The sequence below is a fragment of the Melanaphis sacchari genome, unplaced genomic scaffold (assembly GCF_002803265.2).
Source record: "Melanaphis sacchari strain LSU unplaced genomic scaffold, SCAv2.0 Contig253_pilon_pilon, whole genome shotgun sequence".
Lineage (NCBI taxonomy): Eukaryota > Metazoa > Arthropoda > Insecta > Hemiptera > Aphididae > Melanaphis > Melanaphis sacchari.
Window position 1 is genome coordinate 47586 of NW_020271127.1, and position 23131 is coordinate 70716.

General features: G+C 33.7%; 2 protein-coding genes across 2 annotated transcripts; both read left to right on the plus strand.

The window, feature by feature from the left end:
- The first annotated feature begins 7393 nt into the window (after positions 1-7393).
- LOC112595091 (zinc finger BED domain-containing protein 1-like) lies at positions 7394-9560 on the plus strand. Its single transcript, XM_025340180.1, has 3 exons — positions 7394-7482; positions 7576-8617; positions 8928-9560. Exons 1-3 carry the CDS (start codon positions 7394-7396, stop codon positions 9558-9560), a joined length of 1764 nt encoding a protein of 587 aa, XP_025195965.1.
- Positions 9561-20095: 10535 nt separating this feature from the next.
- On the plus strand, positions 20096-21728 carry LOC112595092 (zinc finger MYM-type protein 1-like). The gene is made up of 3 exons (XM_025340181.1): positions 20096-20816; positions 21004-21411; positions 21541-21728. Exons 1-3 carry the CDS (start codon positions 20096-20098, stop codon positions 21726-21728), a joined length of 1317 nt encoding a protein of 438 aa, XP_025195966.1.
- Positions 21729-23131: the final 1403 nt, after the last annotated feature.

The following is a 23131-nucleotide window of genomic DNA, read 5'->3' on the forward strand; positions in this document are numbered from 1 at the left end:
TTTTTAGACTCTTCACATGTCACGAATTACCTTAATGCAGCTGAAGTTTCAAACCGTCATGCTGCCGGGGATCTGGCAATGGCGAATGCAGCATTTCCACAGCCTCTTTATACGCCTCCAGTTAATAATCTCGACTGATTTTTATCCAATGCCAAAATAGTGTCACTAGTTCAGGTCAGTTGCTGGGAGCAACCACCGCTGCCAGAGAGCTGTTCTCCTCGTTTCCGATCAGTCTACACCGCAAAGAATATCATCTTCTGCCTGCTGACGGCTACGATTTCACTGGTTCGATGGCTGAGCCCGCCTTCCTGCAATATCATCATTATAATCGTTCACTTCTTCGCCCAAAAGCTCTCATCAATTTTCAAACACTGCGCCACCGTCTGCCCGCAACTGTTGGTATTATCTCACTGGCTTAACAGGCCGGCCTTCACACTTGAAATACGTTTTGCGGGTTCAACACATTATTATATTATCTATATGTTGGTCAGCGAAGTCGGTCGAGCCAACAAGTTTCTATCAAAAATTATTTGGTAGCTAATTATTGATCATTTACAATAGTAGGCGGCCAGACAAAATATATTATAGCTATTTTATAAATACTAGGTCGAACAGGTCGGTGAAATCTCGTTGCCCTAGCCTGCATGTGAGTACCGTGAACACAGCTTCGGCGAATTTCAGATCGGGAGACAGACCAGAATACGTTGCGCCGAGTCCAGAAAACCGCGATAACGATGCCTGGGACATAGCAGTGGTTTGCGAAGTAAATGCGTGAATAAAGCCCACTGAGCGTCTATACAACACATTACCACAGGTAATATTACTAACCGTGGTTCGTATTATACGGAAAATAACAAGACCGAAAATACCATGCTCGAAAGACAAAAGGTCGTCCAGTGAACAGTCGATTCGACAGGCAATACCATGTCACACGATGCTTAGTGCTGTGCCAGCGAAGCGCAAAATTTGTCGACGCCGTCGATGCCAGCATCACCACTGAAAATCACGCTCAATGTTGAACCTCTCAGTAGCCTGACGCGTCGGATCGCGACGATGCGGGCAAAGGAGATGTTAACGTAGTTATGAATGCATAATAAAAGAAGAAGGAACAAAATCATATGAGTTGGTCAATATTTTTCATATTTTTGATGGTTAGATAGTCGAAAGAAATATTATAAAGCCAGATGACGAAATATTAAAATCAAAGAAAGTCAATGTTTTCCTGTATTTTCAATGTGTTAACCGAAGGCGGTTTACGGAGGAACACAGAATGTCATCAATAGAACAACAGGTTATACGCATGGTCATTGGCTGGCTGTTTGAATTCAGCATGGCTGTTACAATATTCATACTGTTTACTGAATATTGTGTATTCTAACGTTCGCGTAAAGTATACATATCATAACAATATTTGTCATTTGTCAACAAGGTATGTCGTGGTCGCATCGTGTCGCTAAAATTTGAAAATAGTTTATGAGTAATATCAACAGCATCGTGTCGAAAATAGCGGGGTCAATAATGACTAGCACGAAAAATGCTCGGGAAGAACTCCGCCTTTGCCTGGTCATTGGGGACCTATCTCGACCAATGTTATAATATCGTTTGTTCTCTAGTTTTAGAGATGCGACGAATATTGCTGTCACAATTCCGTTGTTTCAGATTGCAACACGAAATTCGTAAATGCATATTATTGTCGTTAGACGCTTCCGACGGAGCTGTTGTTATTTTAACGCAGCGATGTTCCTTAACATATGTGTCGAGTTTATTATCACATACACATACAGAACAATGATATGCGATTAGTTGCTAACGATGATTTAGCATTTTTGCCATACAACACATCGACGCAATGGTACGCACGTTTCTTTATATAATATTGTTATTACATGTTATGTTGAACATATAATCGTATTACGCACGATTTATAAACGGAAGCGTTCGAGAGGTCGGACAAGATTTGTCAAAAATAGTAGCGGATGATATGACATCATCGATGAGTGCTTTTCCGACGGTGACGGCCAACGGAACGTGATCGCCCGTCACGAGACGAGGTCGAAAGCGTCGAAAACTGGCGAAAGCGAAAATGAAAAGTGGTCAATGAGTAATAATACCAATGAATATACGACGGCGGAGAGTTATGACACGACGGGTTGTAATTTTTCGACGGGAATATCAAATGACGGTTCGTGGCAATTATTCGTTTGCAGATTGCCGAGGCTTTAGCCTTATAAGACGAGCATCAACTGAAATATACGGTTATTGCCCTGATTGAAATATGTTGTCAAAGCCAAATGTTACAGATAAAATTGTAAAATTCTGGCGGTATTATATGTGTCATGGGTGGGTCGGTACAGTGTATTGGTTGCCTGCTTATCGTCGTACTGTCGCAAATGCTTACTGTATTTTTCAGCGCCTCGACGGCATTGTTGTACTGTTGTTTGAGCATCGCATTTTCTTTTTCACTGCACTTGCAATAGCTCAGTCAATATAGCTCAGCTTCAGTCCACAGTGGGAAATAACAAGCTGTCAGTCTAAAATGGTTTTCTATAAACGGTTTTCAGATAAAAATACCGTTAGCCACGGAAATTTGATGTCATGATCTTTCCACTGGCACAATTCTCGCACTTTTCAATATTCTTCAATATAGCATACCGACGCGCGTTTTTCGCGGATTGATTGCACCAACGCGCAAGCTTGGCATGCTTAGAGCTTTTCATACATTTGACAGTGTTGTATAGTAGGGCATATGACATTATAATATACATTACTAGTAGAATATCGCTCTGAGTCGTTTGGTGCACAAAATATTTATTTGAGCGCTTTTTACCATATGTGCGTTAGACATAATAAAAATGTTTGTGAGTAGTAGTAGGTTCATTGGCGCATAATATTGCGTCTAAGTCTGCCGTGCGTTTAATAATATTTATCAGCCGCAAAGATAGCTAATAATATATTGTATTACTAACATATGACTAGTGTAATGGTTGTTGGTAAGCATTTATTAAGTTTAGTTGCTGAGTCTTATAATGGTACACTATAACAATATTACTGGTTTCATTACGTATTCGTCATTTATTCTTATAGCCAATATCAGACAATGGCCGATGGGGACCAAAGATTAAATTCAATAACAGAGTTCTTTCGAAATTTAACAGTCATTGAATTCGAGAAAAGACAAAGTATTTGTCATGACTGTGCATAGCGATTAGGTTGATTTGTAGTGATAAGATATTTTATTAAAATGAAATAATAGTACTACTGCAATACAATATCATCGTGATTGAAATAAAACGATATTTTATTTATATAGCTATTAATATAAATACATATTTTGCTTGTGGGGGTTTTCATTTATTTGCCAGCCCTTTCGTAAATGCTGATTACCACTATACCATTATCAAAGCATAAATGCATAATACCAAACACGAAAACAACATTTACGAAATTTGGTAAATAAAATGCAGAAATTTTACAAATAATGTTAAAATATGTATTTATGACAAAATTATGTAAAACATATAAAATAAAATATGTTTTATTTTATTGAAAATCACGTGAAATTAATTTAATATCTCTGCAGTAATTTAATTTATTATGTTTTGTAAAATTATATCATACAAATCCAGCCCCAGACTAATAATACTTTTATCCATGACAAAGACTTACTATTTTGTCTTTGTATTCAGATTCAAACTGGATGATTTACTGAAAATTTGTTAATTTTACTAATCTTTAAGTCCCACTGCATTGTCTATTAATTTAAATATAAGAATAAATGATGAATACGTGCAAATTAAGTAATATTATTATTTATAAGTGTATATTATAAGATATATTGTAATATAATAAACTAATAGATCTTAACACAACACATTTTCAATAACTGTCTACTTTTAGCGTCATATTAGATGTTAGTAGACCTCACAATATTATTAAAATATCTTGCAGCAATTAAAATATTATTATTAAAACACTATACGGCAACAATGGACTGATTTTAGTTTAATAAGTATGCATATTAATATTGACTGTAATCCTTCTCACAAACACATTTTTATTGTCTAAACGCACATAGAGTGTATTTCGAAAAACAATAAATAGAATATTTACGTTGCACAAACGATAGAGCGTGAAATTTACACAAATTAATGCATATATGAAAATGTCAAAATGACTTATGCCCTTTCTCACAAACACCGTCCAAATGTATTAGAAGAAATACAGCGTACCCATTTAAACGCGCGTTAGATTGCAATCAATCCCAGAATATTAAGACGTTTCACGGGAAGAAAACGCGCGTCTCGGTTTACCTTATACTATAATTTATATGAAAGTGAAAAGTGGGGTTGGTATTATCGAAAGATCGAGAAAATCATGATCGTCAAATCCATTATCGCAATTGTTTTATCGCGAAACCGTTTATAGAAAACCGTTTTCGTTTGATAATTTATTATTTTCTACTTATATGGACTCGAACGAATGTATTGATACTGAACTATTATAAGTGCAATTGAAAAGAAAATGCGATATGGAACACTCAAACTGTTGAATATAGCTTGAGAAATGCCAAATCAAAGGCCTGGAAAATACAAGTAAAATATTTACGATAATTTTGGAGATAAACCAGTAGCAGAAAAATAACATTGGTAAGCACCTGTACATAAACTGATACGATTACCCATATTTTTATATATACCATAAATTTTACAATTTTATCTATGTAGTGAAACTGATGCTTATAATTTCAAATCAAATTTAATAACCATTATAACCAGTTAGGTATGTCTTATGAATTAAATATACCTATCAAACAAATCTTATAATATAAAACGAAGAATAGTTGCTACACGGTCGCCGATAGGTTTAGTGTCCGACCAATCGAAAATTACAATTTTTCTTCCAGTCGTTGTCCCATATCTCCCTGCCGTCGTCTGATCGGTTGGTCTATTGCATTACCTGATTATTGTTTATAGTCGTTTTTCCACTCGCCCAGTTTTCGTCCTCGAGACCCTTCCGTCGTCGTACTCGAGTCGCCATAGCCCAGAGCGGGTCTTTTCGTCCGTCGCGCGCGCGTTTCCACCGTTTAGCAGGTCGTCGCCGTCGCGCTCCGAAAGCGTGATTCGCGGCGCGTTCGCTCCGTCGTCGCGTCGTATCGTACTACTGTTAAACGTTTTTCCTGTCTCCTGAAAACTAGTGAATTTTGACTTGTGCCCTTTCTCACAAACACCGTCCATTTCATAAACGCGCGTCTAAACTCACGCGTTTAAAAATGCTCGTGGAAAAGGGCACTAGGTCATTTTTTTCTAATTTAAGTATATCATGCTAAAATCTGCTGTCACATAGAATTTGGAACACTCTGTATACTAGAAGCTAAGGTAATATATATTTAGTTTATAAAATAAAGAAATAGTAATATAATAATAGTTATTAATTAATTTGAAGTTGTTCGATATTTTTCTGAGTTATCAGCGTTATCAACTTTTTTCATTGAGGTATGTCAATTTGATGTCCTTATTCATACAATTTAATTTGGAAAAAATTGTATATGTTTCCTATACTGTACATTATCAATTCGTTTGAAATGTGTACCTTTTATAGATTCGTACTACTGCAAATATTCGATTTTTACTTTTTTACACATGAGTTCCCGTTATCTACACGGGCACCCGGGTATCTAGACACAGCGTTATATTATACACCCGTGATTAGTGATGGGAATAATCGAATGATTTCGATAATCGAGTAATTCACTCGATTAAAATAATCGAGAGAATAATCACCGAGATATAATAATCAAAAAAATGTAATCATATAGATAAGAATCATTCAAATTATAATATTAGTAATATTACTCAAATTTATGCTCGATAACATGTCAACTCTACTCGAGATCTTTAAAATATTTTAAAGTACTACTTCATAAATCTTGAGCTTTACTGGCTAAGTATGGAATACACCATTATATACTCGATAGCTGTGCGCGTCACTCGATTGTCAATAATCATTAATCAATATAGGTACCTATGCATATAAAATAAAATAAACTAAAATTAATACTATTTTTTAATGTTTAAATATAATGAAATTGTCATACAAAAATAAAATAAAATATATGAAAAACAATTGATAATTTATTTTATTTGTACATATGTTTCAAAATACTAATAATAATATTAAATAATTTTAAAGGTTTAACTTTTAATTAATCAAATGTAATTATCTGTAACATATTTATATATTATAATATTATCAAAAAAAAAAAAAAAAAAATCTGTATTTATATAATAAATAATATTTTAATTATTAATAAATTATAAAAAATTGCTTCAAGATAAAACAATACAAAATAGTAAATATTATTTACATGAAAATAAAATAAATAAAAAACTGACAATTCTTTGTCTTAAACATATTAAATTAAAATAATGATTAATCAAAATTTAACATAAATAGGTATAATGATAAAAGATAATTAAATGATTATAAAAGATGTAAATTACTATTTAAAAAAATTATGTAGTTTAAGTTTTTTGGTGACAGTTTATTTCGACGATCATTAGCAATCCAGCTTTCGAAAAGACTCGCTCAGAAAGAATTGAAGTCGCCGGTATACAAAGATATTTTAGTTGAAGTTTATATAATTCGGGCAATATCATCTTGTGATGTTTCCAAAAATCCAAACTATTTTTTTCTCGATGTAAATGAGGTAATTCTGAATATTGACGCATCATTAATGTTGCAGAAACATTTGAACATATGACACTTCTAACTAGTGGTGTCACTAATATCCGGATTCCAATACTATTCGGATAATCCGGATATTCGAATCCAAATAATAAACGGATAAAATCCGAATTATCCGAATAATCCGGATATTTTAAACTTGTTGATTAATTATTTGTTATTTAATTTATAGGTATTAGACTGTTTTATTTAAAACGGTAAAACTTAAAATTTAAAAATAATAGTTTGACTCAAAAATGTTAGTAAAGTTATATCATTTTATCAAAATATGTAATTATTTATCGTTGTGAGCATTAAATTATCTCAAACATATTAGGCTTTAATACGTTTTTGCAATGTAAGTTTTATCGTATTGTGGATATTAGTGTTAGATTATATTTTGATTAGATAAAATTATTTCAACTGTCGATTTTATGATCGCTCTAGTCGTAATGGCATTTAATGTTAATTTTTGTTCTGTCTGTATTTTATTCGTCAACTATCAACATCATAAGACAATATTAATATAAATATTTACTTAATTATTTTATTTTATATTATTATCGTTTGAACAATAACTATGAATCGTAGTAACGTTTGGAAATATTTTAATCGCGGTGAAACAAATGAAACAGCGACGTGTAAAATATGTAGTCAAATTTTGAAAAATATGGGGTCTACTTCTTCTTTGTGGTATCACTACAAATCGTGGCATAATACTAATAATGGAATCGATGCAGTACAATTAACTGAGGAGAGGTAAGCCATCATTAATTATTTTATGTTAAAAATAGGTAATACAACTATTATATAATATTCTTTTTCAAATTTCTAAATTTTAAACTTAAGTAGCGAAACAGAACAGATATCGACATCTTCAGATATGTCATCTTCGACATCAATACCAACAGTAGTATCACAACCACCCCAAAAACGTTTAAAGAGATCTCATGTTTCAACTGCAATTAAATTTAGACCTGTAGATAAAAGTCGTGCCGAACTGATTACTCAGAGTATTTGTCAAATGATTACAATGGATATGCTACCATTTAGTACGGTAGAAAACAAAGGATTTCGAAAATTGATGTCAGTTATTGAACCAGACTATAAAGTACCATGTAGAAATACAATCATCGTTCGTATTGAAAAAATGTATGATGATAAAATGATGGAACTAAAGCGTAATCTAGAAAATATAAAAGGTGTAGCATTAACTACCGATGGCTGGACGTCTTTGGCTGTAGATTCTTATATAACATTCACATGTCACTACTTTAATGAAAATTGGGAACTATGTACTCAAGTATTAGGGTTTGAAGAAATGCGAGAAAGCCATACGGCAGATAATATACAAGACAGTTTAATTAATATTATTGAAACATGGAATTTAACCGGTAAAGTCATAGGGATAAGTCACGATAATGCTGCAAATGTAACTAATGCTGTACGAAACTTACAAGAACGTGATATTTATTCAAGTCCGTGTGCCGCCCATACATTGCAATTATCTATTAATAAAGGTTTTGAGAATAGAATGTGTAGCCATTTATTAAAATTAGCCTCGGACATAGTTGCTGCTTTTAGGCACTCTCCAAAACGAACAAATGCTTTAGAAAACAAAATCAGCGAATTAGGACAAAAAAAATTGTGCTTAATACAGAGATGTCCGACTAGATGGAATTCTAGTATGGATATGTTAATGCGTTTACTAGAACTTCGGCCAGCTATTGTATCGATAATGTTAGATCGTACATTATTCAACACAAAAACAGCAAAAAAATTAAAAATGCTCGAAGAAGACTGGGAGTACTGCCAAATATTGGTGAAACTTTTAAAACCACTGCAATTAGCTACGACAGTTTTATGTTATGAACGACAAGTTACAATATCAATGGTAATTATTTTACATTCATTTTTTGATATATGATAATAATAAAATGCTTTATTTAATATTATAATTTAATAGGTAATAGTAAATTTATGAACATAATTGAATTATTAAATTATTTAGAATAATTATATTTTAAAAATTTTAAAAAAGTTATTAAGCTTTACAAAATTCAACATTAACAAGCTCAAAATAGTCAAAATTATATATATTTATCTCTAAATTTTCTCTAAAAAAAAACATTTTATTATAAAACCAATAATTTTTGTATATCGCTCAGAATTAAAAATATTAATAAAAAAAACATATTTTTTAGATACGGCCAATTGTTAAAAGCCTTATAGAAAAGCATTTAAAACTCGAAGATACAGACTCAACACTAGCAATGGTGTTTAAAGAAACAGTGTGTAATGAACTACGTCGGAGGTTTAATATTGATTTTGAAGAAGAAAATGGAATTGCAGCAGACATTTATTCAGAATATAGGGAAGTAAACATAGCACAAATTGCAAGTTTACTAGATCCTAGGTACAAGAATTTACAATTTGAATCATCAGATCGTATACGAGAAATTATTAAACAAAAAATTCGTTCAAAGATACAGTCAATTAGATATATATCTGAAAATGAAAACACCTCAAATACTAAACAAAGTACAGTATTAGATGATTTATTGGGGATAGTTCCACTAAATTCTGAGGATGAATTTTCGAGGTACTTGGCTGAACCACAAATTAATCATAATGATGATCCGTGTTTGTGGTGGAAATCGCGTGAACTTACGTTTCCTTTTTTATCTGTTCTCGCGAAAAATATTCTTTGTATACCGGCTTCTTCGGCATCTTCAGAACGTGTTTTTTCTACTGCTGGATCAATTCTATCCCCAAAGAGAAATAGAATGACTCCCTTTCATTTATCAGCCCTGGTATTTTTAAATAAAAATATTTGATTCTAAACTAGACAAATAAAAAAAAAAAAACTATTTTCATTATTATAGTGTGTATCCCATTTATACTTAAAATTGCATTAAATGTGCCCGTACGTTAAATTTATTTATTGAAAAAAATATTATTATATTGTGTTGATATGTGTATAATGTATATCGTATTACTTATTTATTATATATTTATTACGTATTAATTATTTTTACCTCTGTGGGTCGGGGATTAGAATAGACCCACAGTAACTCCTGCTTATCGTAGAAGGCGATTAAAAGGAGGTAGCGGAGGGCAGCAGTAACCGCTACTACCGACCGTTGGCGAGTTTTACAGTAGAACTAACGGCAATGGAAGGATTTGACGGAGGCAGTTTGGGCATATTCCAATCACTGGCCTTTCAACTGCAATGTGGAAGGAGAAGGATACCACCACATTAGAACTCCTAGTAAGCAATATGAATCGAAGTTATAAAGAGATGGAAGTTACTAGACCAGATATATTCGGAAATATCAGTTGTCTCGGCAGGAGAAGAGGCAAGGCTTCTCAGGTCGTCAGCAAGCGAAAGCCTTGCCAAAACATTGGAACGTGGACTGTGAGAACTATGTTAAATACTGGAAAGCTGGAAAATATTAAAGTTGAAATGACAAGGTTAAACATAGATATATTGGGTGTAAGTGAAACACGATGGGCGGGAAACGGAGATTTCTGGTCCGATGATTACCGTGTTATTTACTCTGGAGGTGAAAGAACAGGAAGAGCCGGAGTTGGAGTAATAATAAACAAGAAATGGGGACAACAAGTGATAAATAAAATAGCGTACAATGACAGACTTATAATGGTGAAAGTCAAAGCTGAACTCAGCGATATCGTAATAATTCATGTATACTTCCCAACAACTGAAGCAGAGGACAACGAGATAGAAGAAATGTACGCAGGACTCGAGGAACTCTGTAAATTAACGAAAGGAAGTGACAACTTGATAATAATAGGGGATTGGAACGCTGTTGTAGGTGAAGGTGCTGATGGGCAAGTAGTAGGAGCCTATGGATTGGGTACAAGGAATGAAAGGGGAGACCGACTTATAGATTACTGCAAGCAATATGACTTAGTCATAACAAACACATACCAAAACATTCATCGGAGAAAAAGGTATACGTGGAAAATGCCAGGGGACATTGGACGATACCAAATCGACTATATATTGGTAAGAAAACGCTTCAGAAACCAAGTTAAGAGATGTAAAACTTATCCAGGCGCCGATGTGGACAGCGACCATAATCTCTTAATGATGAAAAGCAATGTTACATATAAAAAATTGAATAAACCTACACAAAAGGAAAGAAGATATGACGTAAATATGCTGAAAGATCGGAATACAGCGTTAGCCTATGAATCGTGCATCAGTAAAACATTCAAAGCACCCTCACAAAATGATTCAATTAATATAAGATGGGAAGCAATCAAAGAAACTATACATAATGCAGCCAATAAAACTATTATAAGAAATACGTTAGATCCCAAAAAACCATGGATAAATGAACAAATTCTAAGAGATATTGAGGAAAGAAGAAAGTACAAAAACTCCAAAGACAACCAGGGAATAAGAAAATATAAAGAACTTAAAAACAAAATAAACAGAAATGCAAAAGAAGCAAGGGAGAAATGGCTAGAAGACAGATGCCATGAAGTAGAACTATTAATAAAAGAAAACAAAATGGACCAAGCGTTTAATACAATAAAAAAATTTGTCAGTAATAAAACTAAAGTCAACAATAAAATAAGAGATGAAAACGGAAATCTACTAATAGACAACGAAGACATTGCTAATAGATGGAAACAATATCTCGAAGTTCTATATCAGGGTGAAGAGATAACTAGCCTACATAATGAAAGTAATCCAGATAATGAGGGTGCACCAATCCTAAGGGAAGAATTCAACCAAGTCCTTAAAATGATGAAAACTAGGAAATCTCCAGGTGTAGACAATATATCATCAGAATTGATCCAAAATGCAGGTAAAAAAATCCAGAACGAATTATTTAAATTGGTTAATGACATCTATATAACTGGAGAAATACCGGAAGATTTTAAAAAAAACATAATAATTACTCTCCCCAAGAAAGCAACAGCTGAAAAATGCAGTGAATATAGAACCCTGAGTCTGATGATACATTCGGCTAAAATCCTAGTAAAAATAATAGGTAACCGGATAGAACATAAAATTGAAAGGCATTTAAGCAATGATCAATTCGGATTTAGAAGAAACATGGGTACTAAGGAAGCGATCTTAAGCCTAAGGACATTAATTGAAAAACAGATCGAATTTAACAACGACACATTTATCGCATTTATCGATTTGGAGAAGGCATTTGACACAGTTCCCTGGAAGGAACTTTTTAAGACATTAAAAGAAATAGACATTGATTATAGAGACAGACAGCTAATATACAACATATACAAAGAGCAATTAGCTATAATAAAAGTGTCAGACAAGTCTGCAACAGCCAAAATAGGAAAGGGAGTAAAACAAGGGTGTCCACTGTCACCAAAATTATTCAATATTTATGTAGAACAATCTATCAATGAAATTAAAGAAACATTCACTAGAGATCAAATTGGAGTGACAGTAGGAGGAGAATTGATATCATTTTTAAGATTCGCCGATGACATAGCTCTTGTTGCAAACAGCGAAATCGATCTCAAAAGAGCGTTAGAAGAAATAGCAAAGGACTTCCAAAATTATCACCTTAAAATCAATTGGAATAAAACCAAGATAATGATGTGTCAAAAAAAGAATCGTATTCATAGATTAAGAATTAAAATTGATAACCACATTCTCGATCAAGTGGAAAACTTTAGATATCTAGGTAGCATAATTAGCCAAGATGGAAAATGTACTATGGATATAAAAGCAAGGATCGCTCAAGCAAAAACAGCATTCATGAACAAAAGGAACCTACTGTGCTCTAAAAACATGAGTATACGTGTGAAGAAACGGCTGATAAAGGTATATGTGTGGAGTGTCGCACTTTACGGATGCGAAACATGGGTATTAAACAAAACGGAACAAAAGTTCCTTGAAAGCTTCGAGATGTGGTGCTGGAGAAGAATGTTGCGAGTAAGCTGGGTAGAAAGAAGAACTAACGAAAACATTCTAAACGAAATAAATGAAACCAGGAAGATACTTAGCACCATAAAAGAAAGAAGATGGAATATGATTGGTCATGTCTTAAGACACGAAGAAGAACTTCTGTATATTATAATAGAAGGGAAGATGAATGGCAAAAGAGATCGAGGACGACCAAGAACGTCTTATATCAAAAAGATGATTTCCGATGCAGGTCTAGCAAACTATAAGGAACTGAAGAGGCTAGCTGAAAATAGAGATGAATGGAGAAACTTCGGAAAATTGCAAAACCAACCTTAGGGTTGATTTACTAAAAAAAAAAAAATTAATTATTTTTATAGTTGATTTTGCTATGATTATTATTTATTATAAATGTTAAAATTATTGTTATTATTTAAATATTTAATATTTGCTAAGACATGATCTATATTCTTAATATGAAATAAAACATTATTATAACTACTACCAACTGTATCAACCGTCAACATATTTTTAAAACCTTCCTTTATAATAATTAGATTAGATATATGAACATTTAAATTATTCGAATTATTCGGTTATTAAATTTTGAATTCGGATATCCGGATTATCCGGATATCCAAAAATCCGGATTTTTGACATCACTAGAATAGAGTACTTAAAAAAAATATTTGAGTTTCGTAGAAAAGGTAGAAAAATAGTGTATACTGACGAAACTTATGTATTATTATCACACGTTGTTAATAAATCATGAAGTTCCGTCGATGATGACAATACAGTGAAACAAAGTTTAAGTAAAGGAAAGCGTTTAATAATTGTTCATGCTGGAGGAGAAGGTTTTGTTCCCAATGCTTTACTAACATGGGAAGCTCAAAGCTCTAGTGGTGATTACAACGATAATATGAATAAAGATAATTATTATAAATGGGTCACAGAAAAATTACTACCAAATTTAATTAAAAATTCTGTTGTGGTATTGGATAATGCCGACTTATCATTGTCATCAATCTAATCGTGCTTAAAACTCTAATAGTTTAAAAAAAGACATGATAAACTGCTTGACTGAAAATAATATAAGTTTTAATTCAATTATGTTTAAACCACAACTTTATGATATGATGCGTAAACGCAAAACAGTGATGATTAATATTCTTTAGATGATATATTAAATAAAGAAGGCTATGATATTATTAGACTACCACCGTATCGTCCGGATTTAAATCCCATTGAAATGATTTGGTCACAAATAAAACAGTACATTGCAAAACAAAACCATAATGGTAGCATCAAAAAAATTGCAGAACCATGTAAACAAAAAATGGAATCTATGGGTGATTCTGAGTGGGGAGCAGTTTGTGCAAACGTGAAAAAATTAGAAGCAGAAATGTGGAAAAATGAAAGTTATATGGACATCGAAATCGATAAATTAATAGTAACGTACGGAGCAGTGGCGTGCGGTCAGGACAAGCTAGGTAAGCGGCGCATGTCGACTCCGACCCCTGGGGCCTGCCTTACAAAGTTGTGTCTAAGCGTATAGGCCGTCGACGACCGGGAGCTGAAGCACGCGGAAGGGAGATGGAAATAGCCGATCACCTGTTTCCAAACCTTCCACCTACCGACTGGACGCTGAGCCCTCTGTTGACCGAAAACGACGACAACGACTATCGCTTACCCCCGGAGTTTACCCCTGTCGAACTCGCCGAGGCCTGCAGGAGACTCCCTTCCGGAAAGGCTACCGGCCCGGACGGAATCCCTAATGAGTTGCTGATCAAAGTATTCAAGATCAGGCCCCGAGCACTCCTTGATGCTTTTAACGCCTGCCTGACGAACACCACCTTTCCCGTTCGATGGAAACAGGCGAGACTGGTGCTACTGCACAAAGGTTCAGGCAAACCACTAGCTGAGCCGTCGAGCTACAGACCTCTGTGCATGTTAGACTCCTCCGGTAAGCTGCTAGAAAGACTGCTACTGTCCAGGCTCGACGACCACCTCGACCGCACCGGCCGCCGATCTCCGAACCAGTACGGATTTCGACGAGGCAGATCCACTGAAGATGCGATAGGACGACTACTGGAGGCCGCAAAAGGAGCAGCAATCGGTGCCGTACAGCACCGCGACATCTGCGTCGCCATATCGCGTGACGTTCGAAACGCATTCAACACTGCTCCATGGTCTCTCATAGACTCCGCCCTCCGGGACAAACGAGTTCCTCGTTACTTGATCGGCATGATCAGATCCTATCTGCAGGATCGCTCCATTCTGGTTGGCGAGAACCTCTTACGGCGAAATATGACATGTGGCGTTCCACAGGGGTCCGTGCTAGGACCGGCCCTCTGGAACATATTCTACGACCGGCTTCTCGAACTGGAAATGCCACCCATGGTGCAACTTGTCGCATTCGCCGACGACGTCTGTGTCCTGGGCATCGCAAGAACCGGCCAGGCAGCCACCGCCCTCCTGAATCCCGTTCTCGACACCGTGTCTGCATGGATGCGACTAAACGGTCTTCATCTCGCTCCACAAAAATCTGAAGCAGTAGTTCTCACAACGAAACACAAATTCACCAACCCGGAACTCCTAGTCGACGGCCACGCCATACCGGTTGGGCGATCATTGAAGTATCTGGGCGTTGAAGTCGACACCAGACTTCAATTTACCAGGCATATCGAACAAGCCTCCCGGAGGGCCACCGAGGCGGCACTGGCCATAGGAAGACTGATGCCTAACCTTGGCGGTCCTTCGCAGGCCAAAAGAGCGCTGCTAGCCTCAGTAGTCAACAGCAAAATGCTTTATGCGTCCCCAGTGTGGGCGGCTCGAGCTACAAAGACTGCGAAGAACCGGGCCGAACTGGCTAGGGCCCAACGAAGAATAGCCCTCCGCATCACTAGGAGCTATCGCACGGTTTCCGCCTGCGCATCCTCGTTACTCTCAGAAATGGTCCCAGCCGATCTACTGGCGAACGAGAGGGCGAGGACTCGACTACGATTAGACGAAAATAACGAAGACATCAGTGCACCGGAAATCAAAAACCAGGAGAGGGCAATCACCACTGCGGCTTGGCAAGCGCGATGGGACCGGTCCGCCAACGGACGCTGGACACATCGTCTGATCCCAGACGTAGGACGATGGCTCGCCAAGCCCCCCCTCAACCTGACGTTCCACCTCACCCAGGCTTTAACAGGGCACGGCTGTTTCGGAGGGTACCTGCACAGAGTGAACCGGGCTGCCGACAGCTACTGCTTCTACTGCATGGACCCTGAAGATACAGCCGAGCACACCCTGTTCGCTTGTCCGAGGTGGGAGGACGACCGCTGTCGTCTTACTGCAATTCTGCGGAGACCACCGGTCGCGGAAGACATGGAGGAAATTCTGTGTGGCCCCCGAACAGAGCTCCTACCTGAAGACACATCACAAAGGTCCAGACTGCTCGCTCAAGCTCTGGTAACTCGGCTTGAGCTCATAGCCATGATTGAGTCAATCCTCTCCACTAAAGAAGAGGATGAGAGGGAATACCAGAGAAATGCCTAACCGGCATTCCGAGCAGCTGGAACCACGATGATGAGCGGTGAAAGCCCCGAAACTCGCCACCCAGCGATTCGTCGGAGGTGTCGCCGACCACGCTCATCATCCACCACCTGCGACACCACGGGAGGGGGACGACGATCACGGCTTCGTTCAGAACGCGACGTCAAGGGCGGCTGAATCAGATCGGCCCGCCAAGACAAGACAAGATCTCAACAGCGATACTTATTTTTAATTACTTTATGTTATAAAACTTATAGTTTGTAAACTTACAATGTATTATATTATTATTATTTTCTATTAATAAACGATGGCGGCCGGGAGGAAGTAATGCGAAAGCAGTCCCCTCTCGGTCGTCGGTTCAACATGCAAAAAAAAAAAAAAAAAAAAAAAAAGGTAAGCGGCGCATACCCAGCCAAAAAGAAAAAAAGAAAAAGATTAATATTTCTGATGTTAAATGACAATTTGTTTACATTAAAATTACAAATATTTATTAATTCTTATTTTTGTGTTCAATTTAAAAAAAATTTATCAGATTTTGAAAGAAATTAAATTTTTTTTTTTCGTATAGGCAATTTCTCTACAGAAGTGCTAGTATTTTAGATTGCCTTTCTTATATCGTTATTTGAGGGGTGGAAATCCAAAACGTACTATTGCCAAAATTGAAAAAATCGAGTTAGATATCGATTCTCATGGAAAAGACATCGAGAAATCGATTGGCGTCGTCAGAATAGACCAAAACGTACTTTTTCCCGGTCAAATTCGCTTTTAAAAAAGACTGGTTAATCCAAAACGAACCTTTTCCATGCACAAAACTAGTATTTAGATAATCAAAATGTACTTTTTCCAGATTTATGCCAAAACGTACTATTGCCCGTGTTAAAAGAATAGGCACCAATCATTAACTATACCAAAACGAACTATTGCCAAAAATTATTCCAAAACGTACTTTTTTTTATGTTATGCCAAAACGTACTTTTGCCCGTGTTGTAGGTATAGGGAAATATAATTGTTAGTCCAAAACGTACTTAAATGTATTTTAAAAATATTTTAATTAAAATCAAAAGTAATTATTTAGCCTGAATTAAATAAAAAATATAGTCCTAGATTATTGAACACATTTGAATCGTTTTAAAAAGAATTAATTACTTATCACATCATTTAAAAATAATATCTTATCCTCAAAATTACTTGTCTATTTATAAATGGTTTGTTGTTATTGACTATGTCGTTCCCGCGCATATTTTCATTATGACGACGACGATGCAGTCATTGTATAATGTATTATAGTCGCATTGCCTTATTTTTTGAACACGAATATTATTATTATTCGTATTATGAAGTAAAGTTATCTAATTTGTTTGAATTATTTTGAATGCTTACTATATTATTATAGTTTTAAACTAGATATTGTGAACTAGTCTTCATATTTTATAAAATTGTTGAACAATAAATTAATAAAATATGAATACAAAGAAAAGATCTAATAATCTAGTGGAAGCCGCACTTAATATCAGTGTAAGTACATATTATACGTTAATTTATTTTAATTAGTACCATGTGAGTAGGTAAGTATACTTAATTTTTATAATATGTTAATAACTTATAGGTCTGTAGTAACCTTAAACTACTATTTGTTATAAACATCTGAAATAAAAGTTAAAACACAATAAACAAGGAAATTAAATACATAGTTTGATTTAAAGTTTAATATATCAATATATAAAATCAATTTATAATGGCAGTTTTACTACATTTTATCAATTTTGAATCCAAGATTTTTTCTGAAATTAATCACTTTTTTCCTGTCAGAGGACACAGCTATATGCCTCCTGATCAAGTGTTCGGTAGAATAGAACAGGAATTAAGAAAAATTGAAACAATTATTTCACCATTGGAATATCATAAAATATTTAAAAAACACACAACTGTGAATGTATATGGTAAGGACTTTAATGTTTATGACTACAAATCAGCCGCTAAAAATATTATAAAGCAAAACCAATTTAAGACAACAGAACAGAAAAGATTTCAATACCTTAAAGGGAAAAACACAGTTGGCATAAGTAAATCATATGAAGGTGACTTAACTAGAGTTGGTGTCATAAAAAGAAAAAAAAAGTTACAGGATATTGGACAAGTTGCTATCCTGCCAAAACAAAACCATGTAAAGTTGGCCAAGAAGGAAGATGTTATTAAATTAAATAAATTTTTTAAAATACCAGCCGATGCTGAGGAGTTTTATAATGACGTCTTTCAAAACCCAAATAACAACATCATTGAAAATGAAGAAGAAGAAGTTTATGAAGAGGACCCTTATTAATTAAGATTTTAACTATTTTTATTTTGTTTATTATTTTATTATTTAAGAATTTATTAATTATAATGTCATAAGCTAAACCACTATAATTTGTTCTTAACTGCATTCGCCATATTTTTCAGGAGATTCAAAAAATCTTTTAAATACGTATTCCAAAATACATTTAAATATGTATTTATTACTGAGTAACTTAATATTAGTTTTCATTGTGATTTAATAACATACATTTGTGCTATTAACTACCAACATTTATTGGAGAGATATGACATATTAAATTAAGTATACTTACGTGCTGTTTGAGTATAATATTTTAAGTTTGAATGAAAATACCTCTTAACTACTTATTATAGTATAGTGCTAAAACAACCATAAAATTAAATAACAGAATATCATTTTTTGTATTATCTCTTGTTAGTCAAGTTTAGAAGTTTAGGTATAGGTTATACCCTAACCTAATGGTAAAGAGATCAAGAGAAAAAAATAGAATAATAGTAAAATTACTTAAAAAAAACTTACATTAGAAACGTCAGGAAAAGTTAATAGTATTTTATTTTGGAAAAAGTACGTTTTGGAATACATTTTAATAGTTTTTCCAAAACGAACTATATCCATAACATTTTCCAAAACGTACTATTGCCATTGAATTAATGGAAATAGTACGTTTTGGATTATTGTACATTTTAAAATGCCATATAAATAGAGTTTATAATCAAAAAATGAATATTTTTTTTTAAAAAATCTGTTGAACTCATTATACTTTACATTTATTGGGCTACAGTCAACTGACGTTGGTAATAGAAAAAGAGTTACAGAAAATCGCTTCTCCTGAAAAATCAGTATTTTGGCAATGGTACGTTTTGGATTTCCACCCCTCATTTATAGGAATGACTAGTTGTGGTAGAAGGGGATATATGCGTTTTTACGTGATGGTTGAAAGCGATATGCCGAGCGCTTATCGATATTTTTAAAAACGGAATTCCAATATTCTTACGATGCATATCGGATTATTTTTGTTATCAATATACTTATTATAAGTTTTAACTATACTATACTAATAATAAATATATTATTTTGTCGTCAACCGTCAACGTGTCCACAAGTCTTCATAGTTAATTTGGTGTTGAACAAAAATTTTTAATAGATAATTATTATTTAAATAAATAATATTATTATAATTAAGAGGAATCAAATTATATTCGCCTTGTTTATATTTGTTTTTATAGACAATGAATACTGATTCAAATAATTGCTTAATCGAGCATCTTTTGGAAAATGAATTTCATTTAAAAAATTTTGATGAAAAATTAACAATTGTAAAAAATGGTCGACTATGTCCAGAAATTCCAAAATTGACATCTAATCACAAAGAAAAAAACAAAGTTTACATTCGTCATTTTAATATTTCTAATTATTTAAATACTCCATGGTTGACTGGTAGTGCAAAATTAAATAAACTTTTCTGTTGGTCTTGTGTTTTATTTACCAGGGAAAAAAATGTTTGGTATCATAGTGGTTTTGTTAATTTAAATAATTTAACAAATGGTATTCAAAAACGTGAACGATCTCAAACACATTTTTCTTCTGTTTTAAAATTAAAAATGTTTGGAATGTCTAGAATTGATTTGCAGCTTGATAAACAAAGACGTTCAGATATAATACGCCATAATGAATTGGTAAAAAAAAATAGAGACGTTTTAAAACGTTTTATTGATTGTGTTTGTTTTTTGGCGATCCATGAATTACCATTTCGTGGTCACAATGAAAGAGTTAATTCTTTCAATCAGGGAAATTTCTTAGGTTGTTTAAATTTATTATCATCTTATGATTCTATTTTAAACGTGCATTTAGAAACATCAAAAATATTCCGTGGTACATCCAATAGAATTCAAAATGATTTTATTTGCTCAGTTAGCAACATCATATCAACGTCCATTGAATCAGAAATAAAAAATACTAATTTTGTTGCAATATTATTAGATGAAACTTCAGACATAACAAATCTGTCTCAATTATCAACAACTTTAAGGTATGTTCATCATGAAACCGGGGAAGCACATGAACGTTTTATCTCATTTGTCGATGTTAGTGCTGATAGATCAGCAGATGGTTTATTGAAACACGTAATTGATATAGTTAATAGGTATGAATTAAAACATAAATTAGTAGCTCAAACTTATGACGAAGCGGCCGTTATGAGTGGTCATGTTGGAGGAATACAAGTTAAAGTAAAGGAGCTCTACCGAAAAGCATTATTTGTCCATTGTTTTAGCCATTCATTAAATCTTGTACTTTCACAATCAGCATCAAATATAAAAGACTGTAAGATTTTTTTTCAAACACTAACTGGTATGGGATCATTTTTTACTAAATCTTCTAAACGTACACATGCTTTATCTAATTTTACAAGAAAAAAAATGCCAAAAAATGCGCCGACTAGATGGAATTTTTCTAAATACAGTTTACGAATACAATTCATATTTCATAGAGTTTTTTCAACACGTATTAGATAATTCTAATGATTGGGATAATAAAGCGATAGTATTATCTCAAGGGTTCATCAATTTTTTAGATAGTCGACAAACATACTTTTTGCTAATAGTATTTAGTAAAATATTTAGTTTGACTGATATTTTATATGAAGTATTACAAACTAAACGTTTAGATATTTTATACTGTGTGAAAAAAATTGAAGAAACTAAATGTCAACTGCAAAATTATAGGTTAAATCTATTTGAAAAATTATGGGAAACAGTTTTATCAGATAAAGGCAATTTTGAAATACAGCGTAAAATTCGTGACCCGAAAACATTTTACAAAGTACTTTTTAATGAAATATTTGATAACATATTGGCAAATTTGCAAGCGAGATTTGGTTTTTTGAATAAATTTGAATTTTTATCATTAATTGACCCAAGTAAATATTCAAACTACACGAACGAATTTCCAAATTCTGCTCTAGAAAACTTGCAAGAATCAAATTTTGGAGAAATATTTGATTTTATTAGATTACGAAATGAATTAATTGTATTATACAAATCTGAAGAATTTTTAAATACTAATCCAAATGATTTAGTCAAAAAAATTAAGATGAATGATTTAATATCGGCGTTTCAAGAAGTATTTAAACTCAGTCAACTAATTTTAACTATTCCCAGTACAATAGCTTCAGTTGAACGTTCTTTTTCGGCATTAAAACGTATCAAAGATCTACACAAGGGCAAGAAAGACTAAGTTCATTATCATTAATTTTAATCGAAAAGGAACTCCTGCACAAAGAAAAAAATCATTCAGAATTTTATAATAAAGTTATTAATGAATTTATAAAACAAGAAAGACGAATAGATTTTGTTTATAAATAAATTTTAGATTGTAATTTTTAATTTTTTATTAATAAAATACCTTTTTTTGTTTTAACTTGAAATTTTATTTTAGCGCTTACTCAACATAAAATATCACCGCACGCCACTGGTACGAAGAAGATACAACTGAAGACAGCGATACAAACACTGAAGATGAAAAGTTTGATTTAGGTGTAGTACCACTTCAGCCATAACAAACTGTAGATATGTATATTAAAATAATTGTTATTTATAATATTATTATGTACATAGATGTTGTTATTATTTTATTAATATTATTATTATTATATTATTATTTATATTATTTTACAATTTCTACTTTTTGTTCTTAAATAAAAGATTATTATCAGAATATTTGATTTTAAATTAATATCGTAAAATAATTTTTGTAACAATTGTTGGTTTATTGATATACTAGCACCGGTGAAACTCGCTGTAAGTGAATACCCTAGGTAGCTGAAAATCGTTTGAAGTGAATTTCCTATGTCGGAGAGAGGACTTTAGAATACCGCAGTTAGAAATTTCTAGTATGCGAAACCAGTGATAACGACGTTTGAGACGTTGGTTGGTACCTCTGATTTGGTGGTTCTACACTTTGGCGGTGTCGTTATAAACGCGTAAATAATAATAAAAGTATAATATAAGAGTCCAATTCGATCGTCTAGTGTTCGATCATTTCATTAAATTCACAAGTGTAATACACCTTGTCCTGTAGCTCGCCCTGTGCTTTTGTGTATGGAAAATGAATAAATACATTCCGAAAACGACAATTGAGTATATAGGTATCAGTCATCGCCCGGTATAGTGAATGTCGATACCTGACTGGGCAATTGGATGCATTTCCCGTAGCTCACCCGATGCTTTTGAATATGGAAAATAAATAAATACACTCCGAAATGGTAATTAAGTGTCTAGTTATCAGTCATCGTCCAGTGAATATCGATTCCTGACAGGGCAATCCGCCTGCAGCGGATTGTCATACCTCCTGACGTCAAAGGCGTTGTGCTGTTTTAGTACGCAAAAAAGTTTAAGTCGAATCAAGCGCTCGATTTCTCAAGCGATCACCATTGAAAATCCAGTTAAACGTGTTTAAACTAGTGATGGGTGGTACTGAATAATTTGTACTATCGATTATTATTCGATTATTTATATAGACTATCGAATAATTATTTGAATAATATTTTGCATGACTGAATAATCAAAACTATCGAATAATTATTGTACTTCGTTCAGTTACGTATTGCTTATTCACGATCATGCTAAATATTATTCAGA